General features: G+C 44.3%; 1 protein-coding gene across 1 annotated transcript in view; it reads left to right on the top strand.

Annotated features, from left to right (window-relative positions):
- Positions 1-10,402, top strand: part of si:ch211-39i22.1 (clumping factor B) — a 23,179-nt gene extending 12,777 nt beyond the window's left edge. Inside the window, exons 10-17 of the mRNA XM_066686185.1 lie at positions 592-642; positions 842-913; positions 2,287-2,319; positions 2,498-2,524; positions 3,478-3,495; positions 8,056-8,166; positions 8,258-8,308; positions 8,633-10,402. Coding sequence (XP_066542282.1) covers positions 592-642; positions 842-913; positions 2,287-2,319; positions 2,498-2,524; positions 3,478-3,495; positions 8,056-8,166; positions 8,258-8,308; positions 8,633-8,658 — 389 coding nt within the window. The 3' untranslated portion in view covers positions 8,659-10,402. The remainder of the gene's footprint in view (positions 1-591; positions 643-841; positions 914-2,286; positions 2,320-2,497; positions 2,525-3,477; positions 3,496-8,055; positions 8,167-8,257; positions 8,309-8,632) is intronic.
- Positions 10,403-11,498: the final 1,096 nt, after the last annotated feature.

Here is an 11,498-nt window from a genome sequence, read left to right as displayed (position 1 = left end):
AGTTCCACTGTTCCACACACCAGAGGAACTCCATCACTCCAGAGAACACAGTTCCACTGTTCTACACACCAGAGGAACTCCATCACTCCAGAGAACACAGTTCCACTGTTCCACACACCAGAGAAACTCCATCACTCCAGAGAACACAGTTCCACTGTTCCACACACCAGAGGAACTCCATCACTCCAGGGAACACAGTTCCACTGTTCCACACACCAGAGGAACCCCATCACTCCAGAGAACACAGTTCCACTGTTCCACACACCAGAGGAACACCATCTCTCCAGAGAACACAGTTCCACTGTTCCACACACCAGAGGAACTCCATCACTCCAGAGAACACAGTTCCACTGTTCCACACACCAGAGGAACTCCATCACTCCAGAGAACACAGTTCCACTGTTCCACACACCAGAGGAACTCCATCACTCCAGAGAACACAGTTCCACAGCCCAGTGATGGAGGGTTTTATACTCCAAAGGTGGACTCTTGGTTTTGGGTCAGGTGAACACTGCTTAGAAGTAAGAAGGTAGCATATAATATGATGTGTGTGTGTGTGTGTGTGTGTGTGTGTGTGTGTGTGTGTGTCAGTGTTAATTCAGCAGGACGTTCATTCGGATCACGCTGAGGCTCCAGAAGAAGGTAAGAACTATCTAGAACCTCATGCTTTAGTAAAGCTTTGTCCCAAACTAGATCCTCACAGATCAGTAGAGGAACACACACACACACTAACAGCAATAAAAAGTGGGATTACTCTGGCAGAGGCTGTAGTGTGTGTGTGTGTGTGTGTGTGTGTGTGTGTGTGTGCTGTGTTCCTCATGGCAGTCTCTGTTGTCCACAGAGGAAGAATTTTCTAAAGACGAGTTTGCCTCTCTCTCTGAAGGACTGGATCTTAACGATGCTTTGGGTTTTGGTAGGAATGGAACTTCTTTAAAATCCTTTAATTAATAATATCTTACAGTTTTTCAGCGTCATGGTGAAGAGTGTAGAGCTGTGTATTGAGTGGGAAAGCTGGGTAAGGAAAGGCATCCAGTATAAATTGAAATATATATATCCTCCCATGGTCCAAAAACACACATTGGTAGGCAACTCAAAGGTGTCCGTAGGTGTGAGTGAATGTGTGTGTTGCCCTGTGAAGGACTGGCGCCCCCTCCAGGGTGTGTTCCCGCCTTACGCCCAGTGATTCCGGGTAGGCTCCAGACCCACCGCAACCCTGAACTGGATAATTGGACTTAAAGGTGTTGCCCACAGGACTTTGCTACTAGATTCTGACCAAAGTAAAATGCCCATTTGATATTGCCTACTGGATACTGCCCACAGGACACTGACCATGGGACATGGCTCAAAGAATGGTGCCCACAGGACAAGACCCACAAGATACTGTCCAGAGGACATCCCTGACAGGGACAGTGAGGACTTTAGAGTCTCGGGCCAAAAAATTGTTGTGCATTTAATGGGAATCTGTGAAAATAATGACGAGGTATTGATGAGAAATCCGTAATCGGACGTCGGCTCCGGAGCAGCGCCGTCTGTGTGGGCTCTGAAGCAATTTGTGCAAACACGAACCAGCTCTGAACTCTTTATCTCCTCCAGCTCCTTCCTGTGTGTTTACAGCTCCTCGCCGTGTTTTATAATTGGATTCCGAGCCTTGAATATGTCTCGTATTTGTCTCTGTCAAACTCACAACATCTCCTGAATGTTTTATCAGTGATACAGACAGGAAGAAAGCATCACTTGCAAAACCAGAGGATCAGGAGAACAATTCCTGGCTCGTTGAAGGCTCAGGAATCTCTGTTGTGTCTACTTAATATCTCCACAGTGCCTCCTTAACGTCTCTGTAGTCTCACCTTAGTGTCTCCTGGACGACACTGAGGTCAGATGGAGAGACAGTGAAGACTGTATCTTGTGTCTCCTGATAAAATGAGTCCGGGATTGTCCCTGGGGTCTCCTCTTGAGTCTGAGTGGAGGTCTCAGTTGTGTCTCACACTGGGCTCATTGCTGAGATAAAAACACTCCTATTTATCTGCAGCTGAACTAAAGACAGCTCCAAAGTTTCCCAGCTACGCTCACAGCACAGCTGGACACAAGCGCCTCACGTCTCCATTTTCAGGAGAATCTCATTGAGTCTCGTGAGACATCAAAGAGATGTTTGTTTCAGTTCCTGTCCTATGTTCTTCTGTTCCTTTTCTTGATGTTTGAGCTTCTGTTGAGTATCACAGACATGCTTCAATGCTTATTAATATAGTTATTATTATTGTTATTAATATTGTTGTTATTGTTCTTTAGACGATGAACAGCCGCGTCCGAAAATGGGGGAAGGTAAAGTTTATTCTTCATGACTTTAATCCCTTTAATATTTACTCTGGGTGTATCCCTTTGACTGAACCGAACACATCCGTCTCCTGACCTGACGTATCCAGAGCGGTTATTACTGTCATTAATAAGCCTTTATTAATAATGCAGGCCTTTGATGTCTGTCATTTGTTCTCCTTTACAGCGAGAAGTGGCGGAGGCGAGCAGAGCGGTAAAGATCTCTTATTTATTATTTATTTTTATTATGTCACAATAATTCTTGCTTAAGAGACACACCCTTCCTTCAGAACCACACACTCCTACAGAGTCTGTAACACACACACACACACACCCACACACACACACAACACTCATACACGCTTTCATCCAGAGTCTGTAACACACACACACACACACACACACATGCACACACAAACACACACACACACACACAATACTCATACATGCTTTCATCCAGAGTCTGTAACACACACACACACACACACATGCATACACAAACACACACACACACACAATACTCATACACGCTTTCATCCAGAGTCTGTAACACACACACACAATACTCATACACACTTTCATACAGAGTCTGTAACACACACACACAATACTCATACACGCTTTCATACAGAGTCTATAACAGACACACACACACACACACAATATACACACTCACAGAATATATACATATAAAATACACACACACCAATACACTGACACACAATACACAAACATACAGTACTCACACACACACAACACAGAAACAGGATTTTCCTCTTCTGTGTGTGTGTGTATGTGTGTGTGTGTGCGTGTGTTTGTGTGTGTGTGGTGCCAAAATCAGAACAAACGTTACTGAGTGTCTCTTTATCTCCATCTCTGATATCATTGGATGATTTTTCTAAAGTGGTGTTAAAACATTGCTTTGTCTCTTACCCTGGCCACATTAACGGAAACACCCAGCGTGTTAAAGCGCCACGGTCGTCTGGAGCTCTGGGTTCAGTGGTTTTGTAACATCACACACACACACACACATGCCTGTGGACATGTACACACATTCACTCAGTCCTTCGCACACACACCTGTGGACATGTTGTGGTGTCTGTAGAGTGAATTGAATCCAGTCTAATGTTTGATCTTTTTTCTCCTGTGTGTTGTTGTTGCTCGTAGATGCTCCGGACTCTAAAGGTGAGTGTGTTTTATTTCTCCTGTGTCCAGTCGATCGTGTGCAGGTTAGAATCTAACAGCGGTTGGTGACGGTTGTGGTTTTTGCCTGATGAACCTGTCCAACAACCCAGCTTCACATTTCCCTGTTCAGACCCAGCCAGCCGTTCACCTGCCGTTCACACACTGAGTTCACGTGGGAAATGCACTTGTCCCAACAACGTACTTTAAAGGTGCAGTCAGTTGTTTTCATAACGCGAAAGTAGAAAACAATGCTTGTGAAAGTGATTTCATTTATTCTGGAGAGTTAAATCCCATGTTTTGTCGTGCGTAAGCGGAACGGTTTATGCTCCATAGAGCGGGTCCCCCACACAGGGGCGTGTACAGAGTCACAGACACATCCAGGCCACTATGTGTCAGGATTATTGCTGTGTCCATGTGTGGAGCAGTGGAACTGTGTTCTCTGGAGTGATGGAGTTTCTCTGGGACGAGTTGGAGTGGTGTTTGTGATCCAAAGCCCTGACCTCACGGATGCCATCAGACCCTCACAGCAATGTTCTAAGTGCTATTCTAAAGCCAAAAGGGTAGAATCTGTTACTGTAAAGAGGAGCACACTCCTGATTAATGATACTGCTGTAATGTATGTGATGATATCCAGCTGGGTTCTTAGGTTCAGAACATGGTTCTGAAGAGCTTTTCATCATGTGCAGTGGTGCAGATCCGGTACGGATCAATAACTCCCCTCCACCCGGAAATAAACCCACACGACACCCATCGCAGACTCGCTTCCCCAAGAAAACATCTCCAAGAGCGCCACGAGGGCACTGCTCCATTTCTCACCCGGTTCTGAAGGGTTCTGAGTGATTTTATCTGGAGATCCACAGGCAGATCATTCCACGTTTACAAAAGTCTAGAAACCCGTTCTGTCAGGGGAGGAGGAGTAATGTTGTATCGAAAGCTCAGTCTGAAAGAGTGGCGTTTTATTTCAAGGCTGTTAAAGTAACATTAGGTAGTATTTTTACTTTAAAATACCAGCTTCAAAATCACTGTGATGCTCCATCAAGCTGTAAAAGAGAGAGTAGAGCCTCTGTCATTGCTACTCCATGCTCAGCACTGCAGAAACTGCACTATGTAACTTCAGGAGGAGGGTAGGACTTTAATTTTTCTTTTATATTCGGTGTACAAATACTTTTTAAAGCATCTTTTATGTAGTGTATAATGTTATGCATTTTATGGTGACTGTGTCACATTAAAAATCACAGGTGTTATGAGACCACCTGCTGGGCCTTTTGTGAACTGTACAGAAGATTTTGATCTGACTGTGTACTCACTTGGGCTTCTTATTGTTCAGTTGCCGCACTGGGGAGTGATGTGAGGGCCGGACAGGGGCAAATATCAAGAGTCAGGCTTGATTCAGGTTGCGTCACTTGTTGTTTGGAACAGTATTGGGTCAAATTTGTTCCACAACACATCTAATATCTGACACATATGCGGTGGAGCTTTGTCTGAGTTTATTGGGTCAGACTCACCCTGAGTCAGCACAAATGTGGGCCATAAGAGACCTACAGATGTGCCACATCTGGGCCAAATATTCACTGCTATCTGGGACACAACAAACTGACCGGCCAGCGCTCTACATTCTTCTTGGTTTTAGTCCTAAACACAAGACTAGAGATCTGTTTATAGAGCATAATGATGATTGATATTGAAGGGGTCTGTGAGGAGTGTGGTGTGTTCTCCCTGTGTTTGCGTGGGTTTCCTCCGGGTGACTGTGAGGAGTGTGGTGTGTTCTCCCTGTGTCTGTGTGGGTTTCCTCCGGGTGACTGTCTGTGAGGAGTGTGGTGTGTTCTCCCTGTGTATGCGTGGGTTTCCTCCGGGTGACTGTCTGTGAGGAGTGTGGTGTGTTCTCCCTGTGTTTGCGTGGGTTTCCTCCGGGTGACTGTCTGTGAGGAGTGTGGTGTGTTCTCCCTGTGTTTGCGTGGGTTTCCTCCGGGTGACTGTCTGTGAGGAGTGTGGTGTGTTCTCCCTGTGTATGCGTGGGTTTCCTCCGGGTGACTGTCTGTGAGGAGTGTGGTGTGTTCTCCCTGTGTTTGCGTGGGTTTCCTCCGGGTGACTGTCTGTGAGGAGTGTGGTGTGTTCTCCCTGTGTATGCGTGGGTTTCCTCCAGGTGACTGTCTGTGAGGAGTGTGGTGTGTTCTCCCTGTGTATGCGTGGGTTTCCTCCAGGTGACTGTCTGTGAGGAGTGTGGTGTGTTCTCCCTGTGTATGCGTGGGTTTCCTCCGGGTGACTGTCTGTGAGGAGTGTGGTGTGTTCTCCCTGTGTATGCGTGGGTTTCCTCCAGGTGACTGTCTGTGAGGAGTGTGGTGTGTTCTCCCTGTGTCTGCGTGGGTTTCCTCCGGGTGACTTTCTGTGAGGAGTGTGGTGTGTTCTCCCTGTGTCTGTGTGGGTTTCCTCCGGGTGACTGTCTGTGAGGAGTGTGGTGTGTTCTCCCTGTGTCTGCGTGGGTTTCCTCCGGGTGACTTTCGGTGAGGAGTGTGGTGTGTTCTCCCTGTGTCTGCGTGGGTTTCCTCCGGGTGACTGTCTGTGAGGAGTGTGGTGTGTTCTCCCTGTGTCTGTGTGGGTTTCCTCCGGGTGACTGTCTGTGAGGTGTGTGGTGTGTTCTCCCTGTGTCTGTGTGGGTTTCCTCCGGGTGACTGTGAGGAGTGTGGTGTGTTCTCCCTGTATCTGCGTGGGCTTCCTCCGGGTGACTGTCTGTGAGGAGTGTGGTGTGTTCTCCCTGTGTCTGCGTGGGTTTCCTCCGGGTGACTTTCGGTGAGGAGTGTGGTGTGTTCTCCCTGTGTATGCGTGGGTTTCCTCCGGGTGACTTTCGGTGAGGAGTGTGGTGTGTTCTCCCTGTGTCTGCGTGGGCTTCCTCCGGGTGACTGTCTGTGAGGAGTGTGGTGTGTTCTCCCTGTGTCTGCGTGGGTTTCCTCTGGGTGCTCCGGTTTCCTCCCACAGTCCAAAAACACACGTTGGTAGGTGGATTGGCGACTCAAAAGTGTCTGTAGGTGTGAGTGTGTGAGTGAATGTGCGAGTGTGTATCACCCTGCGAAGGAATGGCGCCCCCTCCAGGGCGTGTTCACTCCTCGTAGGCTCTGGACTCACCGTGACCCTGAACTGAATAAGTGCTTACAGACCACGAATGAATGAATGATACTGAAGTCGCAAGTTTCATCTGAAACGTTGCAGTTAGATCATTTCCCTGAATCTTTCAGCCCTGTTTCCTGCTGATTAAAAAGTCAAAACAAGAGATGCATGTTTAGAAACAGGTGAATAATCTCACACTCACACCCTCAGTAATCGATTAGACTCTCACTGGACTGTGGCTGATCCCTGAGTCACAGATCTGGAATGTGCTGGTGTGGGAAAGTAAAAGAAAGGCAAACCCACTCAGCTCTGACAGGCAAGACCCGGCCTGATCCCTCCCTTCTGAAGAACACGGAGGAAGTGTGGGATAATAAACTTGTTAGCGGCGTCCTGGCTTCAGAAAAACACAGAGAGAGCCCCGGGGCTAATTCTCTAATTACTCAACGGCAATGAGGCTCTCCAACCAGGCGTGAAGCAGCCAAGAAACAAACGTCTGAAAGAAGCGTTTAAAGAAAAAACAAAAGCTAACAACACATTAACCCCAGCTTTAAGGCTTGTGTTCATTCATCCTGCGTTGCCTCTGAACCGAGGGGCATTAATCAGGGGCTTGTTCCAATCCAAGTTGGATCACAAACAACACTCCGTCTAGTCCCGAAGGCCCTGGATGTAGCTCCATCACTCCAGAGAACACAGTTCCACTGATCCACAACCTATAATGGGGAACTGTACCCCTCTAGCCATTTTGCATTGAGCATTGGCACTGATTTAAAATGTAAGAGGGTCCTCTATTGTACATCAGCAGTGACTCTGTAGACATGGTGCCTTTGGCTCTCACAAAGAAGCAGAATTTATTATTTATCCAGTTAACTTTTACTTCAGTTTGATCCACATAAAACTGATAAACATCAGAAACCCAGTGTAACACACCGTTTGCTGTTTGTAAACAATGGCAATGCCCTTATTTGGAAGTCTGTGCGCTTTTTAAGTTGTGTATTAAGCGTATTAAAGTGTAACAAAGTGAACCCAGTCAATGTAAATAGACATGATTGTCCATTAACCATTTAAAGCAAAGCTACGTGATATTATTACCTTAAAATTACAGCTTCAAAATCATTGTGATGCTCCACTGAACTGTAATAATGAGAATAGAGCCTCTGTCATTACTACTCCGTGTTCAGCACTGCAGAAACTGCACTATGTAACTTTTGAAGGGGGGTAGGAAACAGCCTCCCATCAATACACCCTTGATATCATGACATTGCTGTAAAAGTGAATTACACTCCATTACACTGAATGGGAGCTGGACATGTGCCTTAGGAATTATTGTGAAATGCTTCCATCTAGTGGTTACATTCTAGTACACCACATTCTGCCAAATCCATGATCTGGTTGGTCTTCCCCCTTATGTTGTGTTGGTTTGTGTTATTTGTGTTTAATTACATTATATATGTTGTGCAGGATCTGGGACAGTGGGCGGAGTTGTTGGGGTGGCGGTCATGGCCATCATTGCCGCAGTGACGGGGTACTTCGTTCACCTGAAAAAGAAACTCTGCTTCAAACCCCAACAACGTGAGTAGCTTCATATCACACCACGGATCACACACAGCACTACATCAGAACCAGTCAGATGACGGTGACGCATTACCTTAACCTGTTCCAGGTGATCCAGAGAGAGGCAAAGAGGAGAACGGAGCTCCGAAGGATCCTCAGGGTGAGACTGGCACACACCTCATTACATCTCAAAAGGGAGATTCCACCCAATTTCTAAAGTACCCTCATAACTCAGTGTTTGAGGTGAATGCACAGTGATAGACAGTGATGCTAGGGTCTATGGAGCCAGACGTCTCAGAACCACAGACGTCTGGTTCTACTGACCACTACACTGACTCCAGACGTTCCTCTAGCGCCTAGAACATCACCGTGTTTACATCTCCATGAGAAAATTAAGGTGGAGAGTTTGGTAATTATTAATGTGTAGTTAATCAGAAATACCTTGTTTTGTCTTACACTGGTGTGACATTTCTTTCGTTTACAGCTCACGACAGTCTTCTTAAATCTTAATGATCTTCTCCACACCCACAGAAGAAGAAGAAGACATTCAAGGGATGATAAATATGGATAATAATAGTAATAATTATAATTATAATTATAATAAATCCACAGTTTAAACATTTACAATAATATTTCAACCAAATTAAAGCCATGGAATTAATATTAGCTTCCCATACAAGTTATGAAGTTCATATACACAGTGCAGTGCAAAATCAGAGACCACCCTTAACTTATTTAATTCCTAGTTAAATCAATGAAAACAACGTACAGTTAAAAGATACAGAGAAAACAGAACCCATAACAAACAGCTCTTGAAGCTTTCGTCTTTCAGAGTTTCTCATTTTAGGCCTTAAAACATCCAACAGCTGTGTATTCATCCTTCCTCCACTATGAGAACAGCAACTCGTGACTGGGTCTGAAAGGACGCAGAGGGCGTGGCGCTGGAGAGAAGAAGAAACAGGCCGCGAGGAAAGGAAATAGACACAAAAGAAGAAATACACACATAGAAGCAGCTGGTGTTAAACCATGAGCCCAGACCTCAGCGTCACTGAATGTGTTTACAAAAGTGCAGCCGACTTCTGAGACCGAACTGTAGATGTTTTTGAGACAAAACGTGAGTCTCCTGAAGAGAATGAAAGTGGTGATTTTACTTGCTGACAGTGGTCTCTGACTTTTGCACAGCGCTGGGCATTAAGTCTAGGGAGTGTTTGAGAAAGCCTTGTTTATACTTTCCTTTTAAACTTTGACGTCAGTTTCTGGTACAGCTGTAATATTAGAACTGTTATAGTCTGAATGTACTATTTTAAGTGTGTGTGTGTGTGTGTGTTTACAAGAGACGTTCAACAAAAATACACATTTTTGGGAGCGGCCATTTCATTTACAATACACTGTGTTTTCATACAAACTGTGTGTCCAAATATTTGCGGACACTACTTATAGTAAAATAGGGTGACCAGACGTCCTCTTTTACCCGGACATGTCCTCTTTTTTAGACGTAAAAAAAATTCCGGGCGGAATTTCACAAACGTCCGGGATTTTGTTTTTCTAGAGCTTACATAGAACTTCGAGAAGTTTCTTTCACAAACTAGTCCCGCCCTCCCCTACTCCGATTGGTTCGCTTCAGTGAGAAGGGAGCGTGGTGAAGTAGCCTAAAATCTTCTGATTGGACGGTCTGACTGTAGAGCTACCGTTATTGGTCGATAACCTTCTCTGTAAACATTTAATTGGTCAGTCTGCACGTCGGTAGTCGTCCACCCCCTTAACGCCCTTCATTTCAGAGGAAGTTGATGAGAAAGTGTCTGGAAACTTTTGGCCACACAGTGTGTCTTTTATTTTCACTGAATATTTTTTTTTTTCTCTGTAAATCGCTATCGCAATCAGTTCATTAATTCTGTAAATAAGAACAATGCTTTTGAATAAAAGATTGGTTGTGTGTTCATTTGACGTCATCCATGTTTTATTATATATTTATATTTTACCATGATAGAGTTCATATTTCCTCACATAATACAATACATAAACTAACTCTATTTAACCCATAAGAGCCCAGACTCACCGTGAAGTGAAATTATGAGAAATATAAAACAGACCAAAGAAACTTTTCTTGCTTTATTCTGTAATTATTTTTGGGTTAAAATCCCACTGTAACATAATCATTACAACCATTTTTTAACTTGTATTCCAACATTTTGTTCTTGAAGTGGGATCAGAATTGGTAGTTTGAATTGTTAGAAAATGTTGGAACACACCTTTTAGAAATAAAAAAGCTTTTACAATCAGCATTTTTCTGGTCTCTATGTCCTCACCACGTCATCTGGGGCTCTAAGGGTTAACTCTAATTCCTGTGAAACCTGCTCTAACTCTGTATTTGGTCAGAAGTGTGAGTTTAGGAGCTCAGTTGTGAAAGCTCAGGTTTGTGTGCTGAGTAAACGTGGCCCTGACTGCGGGGAAATAAATGCCTCCTTTATTTTGAAAGCAGGTCTTTACCGTAAGTAACCTACACAACGCGCATCTAAAAAATAAATAAATAAATAAATAAATAATAATAAAAAAAATACTGCGCAATGAATATTGTAGGTGTAATAGAGCAGTGGTTCCCAAACTTTTTCTGCTGTGCCCCCCTTTTGTAGATGAGAAATGTTCGTCTCATATTCACATCTTTACATATACATCACATCTATACTTCCAAGCTCTACTGAAATTTATTTACACATTCATACAAAGCTATAAAATGATTCATGCTTAACAGTCAGTGTTAAACATATCTGTTCTTAATTGCTTCCCTGCAAAAAAAATAAATTATAAAACATCTTCCTGAGAAAATAAGCTTAAAACCTGCACATTCTCTCTGCAAAATTGATATATTTAATCCCTCCATCGCTTCAGTGACTGTATGAGTTTGCTTTGAGATATGCCTCATCATATTTTCTTGTTTTTCCTTTGGAAGCTTTGGCTTGTTAAAACCCAGCATCTGCTGCACGTTTAGCTCTCACAAACTTGTCCATCTTTAGCTAGCAGTGCTCAAAGGTGTGTAGCTCATTTGCCTTACCGCACCTTACCCTTGCATTAGCTCCTCGCCCCCAACATTGGAAATCTTAGCAAACTGTAAATAAATAGAAGTGCTTTACTCACTCAAATCAACATTTTTCAGGAGTCAAATATGTGTAGATTAATGTCCAAGACTTGCTTGACTTTGAAAGAAAATATGTTTTTAGATAAAAACCCTTTTGTTTAAGTAGGTGCTAATGCTGCTAAGATTACTAGCGCCCCCTAACTTCGGCCACCTCCCCTGCTTGTGACAGTCAAACGAGACCGTTGCTACCACATCCAGTGGTTTTGAGAGGTTTACA

Source organism: Hoplias malabaricus, chromosome 12 (genome assembly GCF_029633855.1).
Source record: "Hoplias malabaricus isolate fHopMal1 chromosome 12, fHopMal1.hap1, whole genome shotgun sequence".
In the NCBI taxonomy this organism is placed as follows: Eukaryota; Metazoa; Chordata; class Actinopteri; order Characiformes; family Erythrinidae; genus Hoplias; species Hoplias malabaricus.
Note: the sequence above shows the minus strand (reverse complement) of the source record. Positions and strands in the feature narration are given on the sequence as shown.